Here is a 16530-nt window from a genome sequence, read left to right as displayed (position 1 = left end):
TGTGAACGATGGATGGTTCTCCCAACAGCTGATGCAACTCGTGGTTCATTCGCCTCCTCCACGTACCATCCGCCATCTGCACCCCACCATAGATGGTACGCAGCACTTTCCTTTCGAAAACTCCCAGTGCGCGTTGGTCCTCCACGAGCATTGTCCAGGTCGCGTGTCCGTAGAGAACTACCGGTCTTATAAGCGTTTTGTAGATAGTCAGTTTGGTACGGCGGCGAACTCTATTCGATCGGAGCATCTTACGGAGTCCAAAGTACGTACGATTTCCAGACACTATGCGCCTCCGAATTTCTCTGCTGGTATCGTTATCGGCGGTCACCAGTGAGCCCAAGTACACGAATTCTTCAACCACCTCGATTTCGTCACCACCGATAGAAACTCGTGGTGGGTGGCTTACATTGACCTCTCTTGAGCCTCTTCCTATCATGTACTTCGTCTTCGACGTGTTGATGACTAGTCCAATCCGTTTAGCTTCGCTTTTCAGTCTGATGTAGGCTTCCTCCATCCTCTCAAAGTTAGGTTCCATGATATCAATGTCGTCGGCGAAACCAAATAACTGAACGGACTTCGTGAAAATCGTACCACTCGTGTCAATCCCTGCCCTTCGTATTACTCCCTCCACAGCGATGTTGAATAGCAGACACGAAAGACCACCACCTTGCCGTAACCCTCTACGCGTTTCGAAGGGACTCAAGAATGCCCCTGAACTACGCACATCACCCGATCCATCGTCGCCTTGATCAACCGTATCAGTTTATCCGGAAATCCGTTTTAGTGCATTAGCTGCCATAGCTGGTCCGATCGATTGTATCATATGCGCCTTTGAAGTCGATAAATAGTGAAACTTGCCAGCTCAGGGACTTTGGGTTTGGAATTTACAGGGTCGTTATTGCTATGATTTTGAGCATAAACATCGCCACTTGTCGGCAGGGGGTACACATACTAGGCAGGAACAGTACTTCTTCTTCTTCTTCTTCTTATTGGCATTACATCCCCACACTGGGACAGAGCCGCCTCACAGCTTAGTGTTCATTAAGCACTTCCACGGTTATTAATTAACTGCGAGGTTTCTAAGCCAGGTTACCATTTTTGCATTCGTATATCATGAGGCTAGCACGATGATACTTCTATGCCCAGGAAAGTCGAGACAATTTCAAATCCGAAAATTGCCTAGACCGGCACCGGGAATCGAACCCAGCCACCCTCAGCATGGTCTTGCTTTGTAGCCGCGCGTCTTACCGCACGGCTAAGGAGGGCCCCGAGGAACAGTACTTACATTTGACTTTGATTGGAACACTGGTTGATTATGAATAGGGCTATGAAACAACGATGAAACCTAGAAAGGGGGGGGGGGTCTAAATGCAAAGTCTAATTCACTTGCGAATCACAAGGACGTCGAGGCTTGACGGTTCCTTTCGAACCCTTTCGAAACTTGCGGTTTAGCTGCTGTTTGGTGGTCTGGTTGGCCGGATGGTAGCCACGGAGGTCGACGAGCGGTTGATCAGGCCGCCCATCGGAACGCGTTGTAGTTCGTCATGGCGTCTTGGCACACTGGCTTTGGCCGGAGAATGATGAGATTAAAGATGGCGTCGTCGCACAACGATCGACGGGATTGAACCGGCTCTGGCCGGCAGATGGTCGGAGAAAGATGGCGTCGTCGCTGACACCGAACGAGGGCCTGGATTGGTCGTTCTTCAGGCTTCTTCTTGCTGAGTCTGGTTCACTGCGCGACCGGAAGTTCCGGGAATAGTATTCTGCCAAAGAAAGGCCACAAACAAAAAGAAAAAGGCCCACTGGACCTAACCACAACACATTAGACCCCTTGTGACGTCCTCTCACTTAGCCTCTAACTTTGTTACAATTTTTACACATGATTTACCTTTTTCTTGTTGGTATTTCTGTTTGTTTCGTTTGTTCACTTATTTTTCGTTGGATTTTAATTCGTTTAGCTATAATAATTTACTAACATTAGGTTTTAGCAACAATTAACTTTTACAATAACTAACCGTACTAATATTCACCGTACTACACTTTGGTGATAGTTTTATTTTAATACGTACTAACTTGGCCGTACTAAATCTGTTCTAACAAAGAAAACAATTAACAATTAATAACACTTCCACTAAAACGAGGTATTAACAAACTAACCTCAAATTAAATAACGATTACACACGCGCGCACTACTATTACGTACAAGAATCCACAGCAAAAAGAGAACATTTACATTCGACATCCCTTCTTTTATAGTTTTCTAGGTATAAACATTGAACAATTAAAATGTTCAATTTTTATGTTCAAATCTATGATTCCGCACCCTGTTGCATGATTTCACCCGCGCTCCATCTGCATGTCATTAAAAATGAGCGGGGTAATGTTTTGCTCCGTTGCTCAAACTGCTCGATTATGCGTGGCCACTCACAACTGGCAGTATTGACTTTTATACGCTCTATCACACCACCCATGTCATTGATGAAACGATGCTCATAGTTGAATAACTTTCCAAAAGGGTGTATTGGGTCGAAATTGGGATAATGAATTCGGGAAAATGGAACTTGTGGTGGAGCTACAAGTAGGATTTGTAACCAACAGTTACAATAGATGATGTGTGGGCATGTTGTATTCGCGGCATTTCTGCAATACCTGACGTATGGCGAACACCTGGTCTGTGGTAGAGCGTTCACCCATAAATCCCGCCTGGTACTGTCCCACGAACTCTCTTGCAATTGGTGTTAGTCAGCGGCATAAAATTTGGGAGAGTACCTTGTAGGTGGCGTTCAGCAATGTGATTGCGCGGTAGTTGTTACAATCCAGCTTATCGCCCTTTTTGTAAATGGAACACACGACACCTTCCATCCACTCCTGCGGCAGAACCTCATCCTCCCAAACCTTGGTACACAGTTAGTTTCAATTACCGAAGTCGGTAAAATTTTACTGAGTTTTTGAACAGCTGACTTAACTCGGTAATTTTTCAAGTTACCGAAAACCGGTATAGTTGAAAATCTTTCAAATGTCAAAAGCAACCGAGTTAGTCGGTAAATTTTATTACTGTCTTTCTCAGTATTTTTTTTTGTTTACATCGATTTACTGAAACTCTCAGTTAAATATTATTTTATAATATAAATAAATATCCAAAACAAATTGATATTATTATTATAAGAAATATTATTTCTATTCATGCAATGTCAGTATCATTGTAATCTATCCTGTCTCATTTCATACTTGGCATCAAAAGTCGAGGAAAATACCTAAAAAAAACTTTCTACTGGTGTATGACCGCTCCGATTAATTTGGCACTCCCGGAACAGTTTTCTAAACATGAACTTCTATTGCGATAGTTTGTTGTTAAGTATAGTAATTGATCCGAATGTTAAATATGTGAAATGAGTCGCTATATCACATGGTTATCCGATGAGTTTCTGTGCAAGAGAGATAACAATCGACATGATTGTGTAAAACCGCATTCTGCCAGCTCAATTCATTGCACGGACCATCAAGTTGGCAAATTAAGTCTTCCCAATATCCAGCTGCTCCACTTTTTCGGTTTCTGATCCTTCGTCGAATTAATTTTCTGGAAGTGATAAGTTCATCGGAACAGCTTGCCAGTGGAAAAAATAAAACTTGTCACTTATTTTTACTCCCAATGTTTCAGCGCGGAGAAAGTGGCGGGTAAAATGAAAAATTTTGACAGTTCAAATGCATCAGAACTGTACATTTATTAATTACCGAATGACCAGTATACATTTTTACTGACTTTCAATGTTATATCCAGTAAAAGTAACTTATTACTGAAAACTCGGTGTTGACTATTACAGTTTCAGTAATTCAGTAGGCTTCTTACTGAATGAACCGTAACATTTTGAAAAAATGACGACTTTTTCGGTATTTTTTATGATTTACAGTTTAGATCAGTAAAAATAATTACCGAACAAGAAATTCGTGATTAAGTGTGTAATGACCCAGTGCAGCGCTTTAGCCAGTGCTTCACCACCGTGTTTAATCAGCTCTCCTGGTAGTTGGTCAACTCCAGGAGCTTTGTTGTTTTTCAGCCGGCCGATATCCTCCTGGATTTCCTGGAGACTCGGAGCCGGAAGTCGCATGTCCTGCGCGCGTGCTCCTAGGTTCATTACCATACCGCCACCGTTGTCTATCGCCATATCACCATTCAGGTGCTCTTTGTAGTACTGCCGCCACCTTTGGATCACCTCACGCTCGTTTGTAAGAAGGTTGTCCTTACACATATCGGGCTGTGGCACGTGGCCTATACGTGAACGGTTCAACTTCTCATAGAACTTTCGTGCGTTTTTAGCGCAGTACAGTTCTTCCGTCTCTTCACGGTCTTGATCTTCCTGCTGGCGCTTTTTCCTCTGGAAAATCGAGTTTTGTCTGTTCCGCGCCCGTTTGTATCGTGCCTCGTTCGCCCTCGTGCGGTGTTTCAACTATCTCGCCCATGCTGCATTCTTCTCCTCAACTAACTGCTCACAATCGCCATCATACCAGTCGTACCTCTGATCCGGAGCCACCGTGCCTAGTGCAGCGGTTGCGGTGCTTCCAATGGCGGATCGAATACCTCTCCAGCCATCTTCAAGAGATGCTGCACCTAGCTGCTCTTCCGTTGGGAGTGCCACTTCCAGCTGTTGCGCGTAGTCTTGGGCTAGTCTACCGTCTTGAAGCCGCCCAATGTTCAGCCGTGGCGGACGACTCCGACGCATGTTGTTCACCGTCGAGAGTTTTGAGCGCAGACATACTGCAACGAGGTAGTGGTCGGATTCAATATTCGCACCGCGGTAAGTGCGTACGTTCGTGATGTCGGAGAAGAATTTACCGTCGATTGGAACGTGGTCGATTTGGTTTTCCGTTATTTGATTAGGTGATTTTCATGTGGCCTTGTGGATATTCTTGCGGGGGAAGAAAGTGCTTCGGACTAACATTCCGTGGGAGGCTGCAAAGTTTATGCATCGTTGGCCGTTGTCGTTCGATACGGTATGCTGACTATCCGATACTTTTCCTCCTTTCCTACCTGAGCGTTCATGTCACCGATGTCGATTTTGACGTCTCGCAGTGGGCATCCATCGTATGTCTGCTCCAGCTGCGCATAGAACGCTTCTTTCTCGTCGTCGGATCTCCCTTCGTGTGGGCAGTGCACGTTGATGATGCTATAGTTGAAGAAACGGCCTTTTATCCTCAGCTTGCACATCCTTGCGTTGATTGGCTGCCACCCAATCACGCGTTGGCGCATCTTTCCCAGCACTATGAAGCCGGTTCCCAGCTCGTTGGTGGTGCCACAGCTTTGGTAAAAGGTAGCCGCTCGATGCCCGCTTTTCCACACTTTCTGTCCTGTCTAGCAGATTTCCTGCAGCGCTACGACATCGAAGTTGCGGGGATGTAATTCATCGTAGATTATCCTGTCGGAACCTGCGAAGCCTAGCTACTTGCAGTTCCATGTTCCAAGCTTCCAATCGTGATCAGGGCTTGGATGAATGAAGCAATGAAGATGATGACCGATGCTCCAGCACCAGATATACTCCCGAGGAAGGTAGCTTCATAAGAGAACAGTTTCAAAGTGCCTAGTGAAGAATGCTTCCTCGCTCCATATGACACTGTTGTATGAAACAGTTGGAGAGTGAAATCAAGCGCCCGCAAGTGCAGAGAATATTTAACTCTCTTGCCTCATTTATACTGAGTTGCGCATATCTGTTGGAATGAATGTGTGAAAGAGAGGTATATAATGCAGGCTCTCTCTTTCTCGCTAATACGGTTTTGTATTTACACAACACTCATTCGCATCTGAAACACTGCCGATGAACGAAAGAAGCATCCTCAATTCACGCTGCCCTACGAACGATGCATCCTCGGCACTAGTCGGCTTGTGAAGATGCCACGATCAAAATTCTCCACTTTCAATGTAGAAAACGAATGCTTTGTATTTGCCTCTTCCCTTGTTCGTGCCAAAAACAGCACGTCATCGAGCGAACTTCAATCGGTGCCCCGAAATAAAAACCTCGCTGTGGGCTAAAAACGAAGCATTCGTTGGTTTTGAACGAATTTGAGATCGATTTTAGAATACTCGTGCATTGTTTGGGCACCATACTATCTCAACAGTATTCAACGTATTGAAACCATTCAACGCAAATTCTTACATTTTGCTCTGCGCCACCTACCATGGAACGATCCCTTCAATCTTCCCAGTTACGATGATCGTTGTAAGCTTATAGAATTAGAACCTTTAAGTGTGCGCCGCGACGTCTCCAAGGCGCTTTATGTTTCTGATCTTCTGAACTCCAAAGTTGATTGCTCTGGTCTTTTATCTAGTCTGAATTTAAATATTCCCTATAGACAGCTTCGGTCAAACAATTTTCTGTTTCTTCACGGTGCTCGCACAAATTACGGACATAATGAGCCTCTCACTTGTATGTGTAGGACGTTCAACCGTTGTTCATCGGAATTCGATTTTCACCTTTCACGATTGACCCTCAAAAAGAAATTCTTCTTATCACTATCACTACCAACTCTACACGTTAGCAAATTTTTTGTTTGTTTTATTGTATAGTGTTTTCTTGAAATTGTTTCTGTACATATGTTAGTTATAAGTAGTGTATAATTGTATATTTAAGACCATAATGTATCATTTGGAGTCAATGTAAATTCTATTGATACGAAAAGATGAGAAGGTTTTGCGCCCATTCGAGAAAGTGCCTATACGAGCACTACTCGAACGGGCTTTTCCCTACTCCCAATAAAGAAGATAAAGAAGATAAAGAATTTTCCAAGGCCTGATCGTGATCCTTTATTCGTCGCCTAGGTCGATGCCGATTGTATCGAGTCGTATTATCTTCTATGTCGTTCGTAATAGTTGTTTTTAAAGGCGGCTTATTGGGCCTGCGCAAACCTCCTGTCTCGTTGGAGGGCCGTCGTGTCAGGGCTGTTTAGCGTCTCACCTAACACCAGGACTTGGGCTTGTGCGCTTTGAGCGGCACACGGTCGCTTTGGCGGAGCCTACTTGCGGATTCAAGCAGCTTTTTATGAAGGTTTAACAGGGCCCACTGTCAAACCCCACCACATCCTAGGCAGGCCCTCAAAAACTCGCAGATGGCCTGGGGAGAGATCGTCAAGCCCTTGGACATAGTCCCTGCATAGTCCCTCCCATAGTCGGGCCAATGCTGTTTTTAGTGTACATCAATGATCTGAGTGGTTTGCCACTGAACGATTTACCAAGGTTGTTTGCAGACGACACTGCTCTATTTTACTCAAATAGTGACCCTCATATGATGATTGAGTCTATAAATCATGATTTAAACTTATTAAAAGTGTATTTTTCGAGTAACCTTCTGTCCCTCAACTTAATGAAAACAAAGTACATGGGTTTTAAGTCATCTAAAAAACGATTGCCAGAGCATTTAGATCCTGTTTTAGATTGTGTCTCAATTGACAAAGTAGACTCTTTCAAATATCTTGGAATTCATTCAGATTCTATTTTATCATGGGAAGTTCATATAAAATATATTGAGAAAAAGGTTGCAAGTTTATGTGGTATACTGAGTAAAGTTCAAAGCTTCGTTCCCCAACATGTCCTACTGAAATTTTATTATGCTCATATTCACTCCCAGCTGCAATACATTATAACAGTATGGGGTAGTGCATGCAAATCTAAACTGATCAGTGTTACAAAATAGATGCCTTAAAATTATTTTTAAATTGCCATACTCAACTCCTGCCCGTTATACCAACACTTCTCATAACATGTTACCACTTCTTGGCTTATGCGAGTGACAAACAATAATTATGGTTCATGGTATATTGCACAACACTACTCATTGTAGTATAATCCTCAGCAATGTCGCCCAACTTCATGCTACGCGACAAGCTGGTAATTTGGCATTTGCAAGCGCTTCATCCACCCAAGACGTCGTTTTTCATATATAGCACCTCTTAAATATAATGCTTTACCTAATGAATTGGAACTGTCTCCAATCCACACCTGTTTAAAATTAAAGCAAAGGAGTATTTTAAAGAAAAAATCAATGAAACGTAAACGTTAAAGCCATTACGAACAGGTTAGTTTCTATGTAAATGTATTTATTTTGAGTTACGATTTAGTTTTTCGTTTGCTATTGTCATTCATCTGGATCCCTTAAAAGGAGAATATCTCCACTGGGAATCTGTTATGAAACTTTGATTAGTAATTTTCACTCTCGTATTTAGATTCATAGTTGTTTACCTTCTCACCTTTAAATTTAAATTATTCGAATATTTTTTGCTTTTTTGTTGCCATTTAAGAAGCCGAGATAGTTGCGTCCATTACCAGGAAGTTCAAATTAGTGCTTCTTGGTGTGGGGGAGAGTGGCGGGCCAATAAAAAAACATATGATGGATGACTATCAAATTTAGTTCTATGGATTGCTTTGACTTGCTGTATTAAAAAGTGTCCAAAAATGAACTGTTGAGCGAACAACAAAATTTCTGTATAAAACACTATAGTCAAATTTCTGTATAAAACACTATAGTATGAATATATCTTCAGTTTATTGATATTTTTTGAAGATATAGAAGTTTGCGGTCACCCAAACCCTACCAACTATACCATGAAGATGATAAGCTTGATTGTACTCTTGTAATAGTCAACTGTGGATCAAATCTACCCAGGAAAAGGGACTATTTGGGCAAATACGAATTGATTTAACGTTGAGTAACGCAATGAATGTCGCTACGATACCCACACACAAATTGTATTACCTACAAATTCGTGTGCATCGCTAAATTTTTATGTTGCCGCGTCTGTTGGCTAATGCTTACCTCGAATGGAGTGTATTTATGGATAGTGTATTCATATTTTTCTACGAAACCACATAAAAGTGAAAGATCGGCATCTAATTTGGTAATTTTTTCATGATATTCGGTTTGTTTTATTTTCTCATTCTCCTTCTAAAAAATAAAAAGATATTGATTAACATGAACTAAGTAGTTTTATACAGCGAAACCTTACAGTTGCGTTAGACTCATTTTCTTTTAATTCGCAGTCTTTAAGAAAATCATTGACATCAACAAAATCCTCCCAAAGTGTTTGCAATTGTCTATCTGCTTCTTTTAATCGTTTTTCATTCAATTGAAATTGCTCGTGGGAATGGGTACGCATCCGACCTTGTTCCTTAGTCACTTCTTCATACTCCCGGTTGCTTTGTATCCCCTTAAGCTCGAAACTCAATCGGGCCACATCCCAGTTAGGTGTTTTGCTATGGGTTTAAAATTGAATTCAAGCAAACCTGTGTTCAAACTATCTGGATTGTACTTACATGTAGAATTGATTTTGAATTTTTGACTCATTGTATAATGTAACGGCTTTCTCAGGATTGAAATCGTATTTTCCGTAAACACCTAATTTAGTTGTTGGTCTAGTTCGAGGCATTTCGATAAGCGATGGAGAAATGTTGACACTAGGCACATGTGCTCTATTAGTAACTGCAATGAAAAACAATCAATATCATTAATGTATCCATAGATACCAAAGCAAAAACATGCACTGCACATGTTCCGTGGGTTGTTCGCACATACAAGAGTATCAGTTCCACTAGGGGAAGCGGAAAAGGAAAAAAACGATAGCTCATGTTTAAATTAGTGTAAAACTAGTTAAAATGATCTAAATGCAATCAATCATTATAAGGTATCAAAAACCATCAATTTATGATTAGAGATGTCGCAAATTAATCGATTACTATCGTTGTGATAATCGATTAATTTTGAATCGATTATTACCCAACGCAGTGGCGTAGCCACGGGGGTGGTTTTGGACATAACCCCCCCCCCCCCGAAGACAACATTTCTAGAAGAATTTTTTTTTTTTCGAAAAAAAAAATATTCGGAAACCCCCCCCCCCCCCCCAGACCAATTTTCTGGCTACGTCACTGACCCAACGATTAATCGATATAATAATCGAGAGGAATCGAGGGTAATCGATTAGTTACTAATCGATTAATCAGGATTTTACGACATCATAAGGATGTCGCTAATTAATTGATTACTTCGATTAATCGATTCATCGTTATGATAATCGATTGATTTTGAATCGATTACTATCCAACGATTAATCGATTCAACAATCGACAAGAATCGAGAATAATCGATTAGTTAATAATCGATTAATCGGGATTTCACGACATCTCTATTTATGATCAACTTACATTAATTCATACCATTCCATTGTTTTTTCCCCAGTCCACTGGGGTTAATTACCATGACCATAAATTGTGATGAGTAATGACATATCATTAAAATCAAAACGGTAATAGGGCACTGCACGGAAACATCTCTTTCTCTTTCGTTCCTCATAAATTTTGACGTTTGATGGCCTTGTTGTTTTCTAATCTATTTGCAGCGAGAAAGAGACAAAGTAGTCCGTACAGTGCCCTATTGCTCTGAGCACGGTATACAGACAACAAGGTAGGCTCGTAAGGAAAATGACACTTCAAGAGTGACGCATATTGTATCGCCACATGTTGGAGTGCAAAAGTAAGCATGCTGAGACCGTAGAGCATCGTCTCGGTTCAGCTTGTGCGAAGATAGTACTTACGTCACATGTTTACATTCAAACTGAATGTTTACATGCGTGCTGAGCCTGCCTTGTTTTTTGTATGCCGTGGCTCTGAGTATCTTTGTTGAATAATTTCATTGGATTAATGGAATAGTTTCTAAAGAAATTCTAGGAATAGTTAGAAGCGGGTTAGTGTTTCCTTTTCGAATATTAAGTTTACGTACAGTGTCTATGTTTGCCCCAAATATGAACTGTTCATAGAACTTCTATAGAACTCTACCACTCTGCCTAATGGTTCGTTGTTTGAATTTCACTAGTAACGGAGTTATAGCTATAGTTTAAGTAACTTAGACTAAATGATAACAAAATTCCAATCATTTAGTTAAAGTTACTGGAACTGGCGCTCTAACTCCATAATTAGTTGAATTCTAATAACGAACCATTTTTTTTTCCTGTTCGGGTGTTCCACTGCGACCAGTTATTAGATCTATTGTAGCGTTACCCGTATCCTTAGTGTTTAAGTGCATGTTGAATTACTCCATTACTATTGATAAGCAATGCAGTATCGGTTTCGATACAGTTGTTGTTTTGTTTTCTCAAGTGCACCATGACAAGGTCCCGCTATTTAAACCCTTCACAGAGAGCAATCCCATTGAAGGCGCGCCCCTTATCAATAGGAAATCAATCCTGTCTTGAGAAAACAGAACAGTAATACTGTTTTTGGCCATGCATCGGAGCCCTAGCCACATCCTTGTCTTGCTTCTAGAATATCACCAGTAAAGCTACAAACCCGGGATTTAGCTCTGTCTACAAGACCATTTCAAGCAAGAGAATTTGTTCAGTAATAAGAACTTCCGTGTGTTCCTCTCACTACCATTGTTCACCAGTTCAAGAAGAGTTAGTACGTATTTAAACCCCTAACTCGATTTTTCCAGCAGTCAGTTCAGCCTAGGGACGGGTACCAAGGTTTTTTAACTAATTGCTTGAAAAGTTGTTTCCGCTGCATACAGTTTAGCCTCAAACGAGAGGAATTCGAGTCTTTCCACTGTCTGCAAGGTAACATTAATTATGTTTTATTTCTGAGACTGCTGTTGGTAGCGGGGACTAAATACGATGAATCCTTAAATACCACAACTCATTGCCCTAGCTAGAAAATGGATTAAGCTAGGGCTCTGTTTGGTAGATCTTACACCGCAACACACTACGTCAAAGTGATCTACCGTGTTACGGGATATAACGAACCATTAGGCAAAGTTGTAGAAAAACCTTCGTACTAGAAGTCCACCATACAACATATTTTGAAATTCAGCTTCTGGAATGTGTTATTGACAAACTACTAAATGATCGAACGCAAATTACTGGATGATCGTTAACATCCTTGCATAGAAGGAATGGGGCTTACAGTGTTAAGGGCCCCACACACGCTCCGATGTGTTGTACAACTTTAACTCCGCCCCATGAAACTTGGATCGGTCGGAGTGAAGTCGAAGCGTCTGTGGGCAAGTTGTACGGTTGTAGGGTAAATGATATATTTTGGACATGTACATATTTTGGACAAGCCTGACCCGGATAAAAATTTACAGCAACTTGAATGACATAACCCATTGAAATACAATAGATTGTGTGGTAAACAATACAAACTATTGTACGCTTATTGTAAAATGTTCACGGTTGTAAAAGATCTTTATTGTACTTACATTAACATAACAATATATTTAAATGTTATCAATACATTCTATTATATTTTTATTGTTCGCTTATGTTTGGTATTGTACATCCAAAAACTAAACAAATTATAAAAGTATTCGGTTTGGATGATCTGGAAATTCGTCTTATGTAATTGAATTAATATAATTTTGGAATATTTCATGGAATTATTATATTGCTGAAATAACAATTGAAAACAATAAAATTACAATAGCTTTGCTCATTAAATGAATAAAAATGTATACCGATTCTCAAGTAATATATTTTCATATTGCAGGTCTAGAAATGTTATGCAATAAAAATTGGAATTCAAAAAAATTGAAGGGAACAAAAAATTTTGCTTATCGTTTTACTCGAAGAATGGCTGGATTCATTTGACCGTGTACAGTTTTGTTTATAATTAGTGAAGAGATGAAAATAATGAAACTGTATGGTGCAGAAAGTGGTTTTCATAACAGTTTCTGCAGAAACCATGGTGCTGGGCAACGGTAGATTACTATGGCTTCTGTACCGTGGTAAGTATCTAAAGTGTTGGAGCGCGTTAGAGCATCATTACTGGGCCTGAGCGCGAGTATTTTGATCACACTCGCCGTGCTGTCATTTTAGATTAGTCAAACTTTTTCGCATCGGGTACTATTTTCTGTTATCATTTTGGTGGCTGCATTCCGTACCGGTGACGTTTGACATTTGATAGTTCATCAAATAGCAGCGGTGTTATCGCGCTGCCAAATTTGGTCACATATGCGCGTTTAGTAGCGACCGGTAAAGTGTCAAGTAATGATACTGGGCTGGCAAACGGCTTATACTCACCACCAATAATCGTCATCTTATACTACAAAGTTCAATGTACATAATGGACGCAGTGGTTCATCCCGAACAAAAAAAATAAAAATTTATCGTTATAATACCTGATGACATACCTGGTAACATGTATCCTTGTTCCTTTACAGAAATGAAGCTTATAACATGTATTGTATCCGGAACAAAGTTAGTACGCCTTTATACCGAAGTTGGATTTTCTCCAGATATAGGCAACTTACCCAACTTCGAAAGTAGTGCGCTGGATTCGCCTAAAGATGCGCTAAACAACGCATCAATTAGTTTCACAGATAGAAAGTTCGGTTCGGAAGTCCCGTCAGCAAAGAGACGTAAAATGAGTGAAATGAAGTTTAAACTGATTTAAAATTAAATTGAAAATAAAATAATTTGTACAAATAATTGTATTGTATTTTATTGTAATATTGGAGTATAATGTATTCTAAATCCTGTTGTATTTCTATTGTAAAACAATAGAAACAGTAATTAAAACATTTAAAACACAATGTTTTCTATTATTTTCTCGCTCGAAATCATCCCATTGAAGAACCATAAAATCAATTGTTTTGCTCAAAATTTTGTATGGAAAATTTTCGATTTTTTTATTGTAAAGATACATAACAACCCCCCTTTTTTATTGTAAAAGTCCCATTTACCATTCATTTTATCGTGGAAAACCATTATTTCTCATGTGATTTTATTGTCAAAATTCCATTATATTCAATGGTAAAAACTATGTTTTAAATGGTGTTGTAACAATAAAATTTATGATATTTTAATGATATTTTTTATCCGGGGAGCTTCTTCGATCAATTTTAGATAATGTGTAGGAAAATTTTTATCGAAAGTATGATCATTGCATACTTTTACCTCAACTCTAGCGGCTCCTGATGAGAATTCACAAATCAACTATTATTTATCTTTAAAATTATCTAAAATGTAAAGCTTTCTACCAAAGTGCCTGCTGGACGCCAGTATGCAGGAGAACATGCATTATAGGACCCTTCGTAACATGCACCTGACATTCCGTGCCGATAGTTCGAACGAGCCAGACGTGTGTGCTGTGTCTCATCGCTGGTGTTGTTCGGTAGTGCGAGTCTATTGTATGGTGCCTACCTACGAATCCAACGCGATCACTGTCGGCGAGCGAAGTAGCTGCTTCTGGCGACGCCAGTGAAGCAGGCTATTGTTTCTGCTGCTACCTACAGCAGCAGCGCAGATAAGTGGCAGATTTTGTTTTATTGTTCTCCCTTTTGGAGCGGGACTGATTTAAATCAACTGAACTAGTTTTTTTTTTTCATTTTTTTTTCTGATTTGGTAATAGTTTTAAGTTAGTATAAGCCAGAATTGTCCTTCCACCTTTCGGGGTGAGAATGGAAGCAGAGACTGTGGGAGGTGATGTGCCACCAAAAGAGGTTCGCACACGATTTTACCAGGCATCTTCGCCTAGCCCTTGGGTTGTTTACTTTCGGCAGAAAGCGAAAAGCCTAGATTTTCTCGGCATCAAACGAGACTTGACGCGTCGTTTTACGAAGCTTGATTTCAATCAAATCAACAGAAACAAACTACGCATCACCGCACCTACATACCAGGTGGCGAATGAAATTGCTGGCGACAGGGCGTACAATATTGAATATTTAGTTTATGTCCCTCGCGGGAGGTCGAAATAGAAGGTGTGATCAACGCAGCGAGCCTGACTTGCAAGGATGTACTTGCGGGAAAAGGCCGCTTGAAGAACGCAATGGAGTCTACCGTGGATATTCTGGATTGCAAGGAATTGCATTCAGCAGCCATGGTAGACGGCAAAAAGGTATATTCTAAGTCAGGCTCGCTTCGGGTGACGTTCGCCGGTTCGATGCTCCCAAAATATGTAGATATCGAGAATATGTTGTTTCCGGTGCGTTTGTTTGTACCAAGGGTATTTAATTGTACCAACTGCAAACAATTAGGTCACACTGCCGAGTTTTGTGACAACAAACCACTTTGTGGTAAATGTTTCCAAAGACATCGGGAGGATACCTGTCAGCAACAAGCCACAAAATGTGCTTATTGTGGTTTGGATCCTGCCCATGGTTTGCAAGATTGCCCAGTGTACAGAAAGCGCACCCAAAAAGTGAAGCGCTTGTTGGTACAGCGCTCCAAGCAGTCTTATGTGGAAATGGTTAAAGCGCAAGACACATCCGCCACTGCCACCGCAAAGACTGCTTTTTCAGCTACCGTTCAAGTAAGTGACTATTATGATTCCATCTCCATTGATGAATCGGACTCTGACGCAGCCGATATGGATGATTCTTCGGAGGTACACGCGCCCGAAAAGAGGAAGCAACCGTCTTCCCCGGGATCGCGCCGTAAGAAAACAAAAGTCATCCATAAAGGCTTGGCAAAATCTGAAGGTAATGGGGGATTATTTAAAATCCCGAAGCAACCAGTCTTCACTGCAGATCCCTGCTGCTCTAAGACATTCCGCCATTGCCTAAAACCGATGTTCCTAAGAAACATCCGGCTAGGATTATCAATGAAAAGGAAAATGCTACTCGCACTTCCGAAAAGAGAATCTCGTCCAAGCGAGGATTGATATCCTTTAAGGACCTCGTGGACCGCTTTTTGAATCTTTTCAATATTCCGGATTTATTGAGGCCAATCATTGACCTCTTTATTCCAACAGTAGAAAGTTATCTGAAGCAATTGACTGTTTCATGGCCCCTTCTTGCAGAAATTGTATCTTTCGATGGATAATACGGCCATACAAGATACAATCACTGTGCTGCAGTGGAACTGTCATAGTCTAAAAAATAAATTGGACGTGTTCAAGTTTTTGATTCGCAATTCCGATTGTGATGTATTTGCTCTCTGTGAAACATGGCTTTCTTCTGAAGATGAAATCAACTTCCACGATTTTAACATTATTCGCCAAGATCGGGATGACCACTAAGGTGGCGTTCTTTTGGGGATCAAAAAATGCTACTCCTTCTGCAGAATTCCCATTCCGGTTATTAATGGGTTAGAAATCGTCGCTTGCCAAGTAAATGTAAAGAATAAAGACCTTTGCATAGCTTCAGTTTATATTCCACCAAACGCATCTCTTAATCGTCGACAGCTTTGGAGCGCAGTCTCCCTTCTATCATCTCCAGTATTGATATTGGGTGATATGAACGCACATGGTATTGGATGGGGCGAAACGTATGACGATTATAGAGCGCCTATTTTCTATGATTTGTGTGACGATTTCAATTTGAATATTTTGAACACAGGTGAAGTAACTCGAATAGGACCAAATGGTCAACAAAGCCGTATTGATCTGTCTTTATGTTCAAATTCACTATCATTAGATTGCACGTGGAAGGTAATTCAAGATCCCCATGGTAGTGACCATATGCCGATAGTCACCACAATTAAGAGTGGCTATCATCAATCTGAGCCAGTTAATGTTCCTTTCGATCTCACGAAGAACATTGACTGGCAAAATTTGCATCGGCG

The 16530-nt window shown here is 40.7% G+C and overlaps 1 protein-coding gene across 2 annotated transcripts in view; it reads right to left on the bottom strand.

Annotated features, from left to right (window-relative positions):
* Positions 1-16530, bottom strand: part of LOC134225410 (coiled-coil domain-containing protein 42 homolog) — a 174563-nt gene that overhangs the window by 108693 nt on the left and 49340 nt on the right. The window contains exons 1-4 of one of the 2 annotated variants that reach the window (XM_062705470.1): positions 9555-9649; positions 9296-9461; positions 8989-9235; positions 8799-8927 (exon numbers count right to left, since the gene is read on the bottom strand). In XM_062705470.1, coding sequence (XP_062561454.1) covers positions 8799-8927; positions 8989-9235; positions 9296-9408 — 489 coding nt within the window. In that variant the 5' untranslated portion in view covers positions 9409-9461; positions 9555-9649. Of the gene's footprint in view, positions 1-8798; positions 8928-8988; positions 9236-9295; positions 9462-9554; positions 9650-16530 lie in introns of those variants that run through there. The other variant, XM_062705468.1, reaches the window with a different exon arrangement.

Source organism: Armigeres subalbatus, chromosome 3, assembly GCF_024139115.2.
Source record: "Armigeres subalbatus isolate Guangzhou_Male chromosome 3, GZ_Asu_2, whole genome shotgun sequence".
In the NCBI taxonomy this organism is placed as follows: domain Eukaryota; kingdom Metazoa; phylum Arthropoda; class Insecta; order Diptera; family Culicidae; genus Armigeres; species Armigeres subalbatus.
Note: the sequence above shows the minus strand (reverse complement) of the source record. Positions and strands in the feature narration are given on the sequence as shown.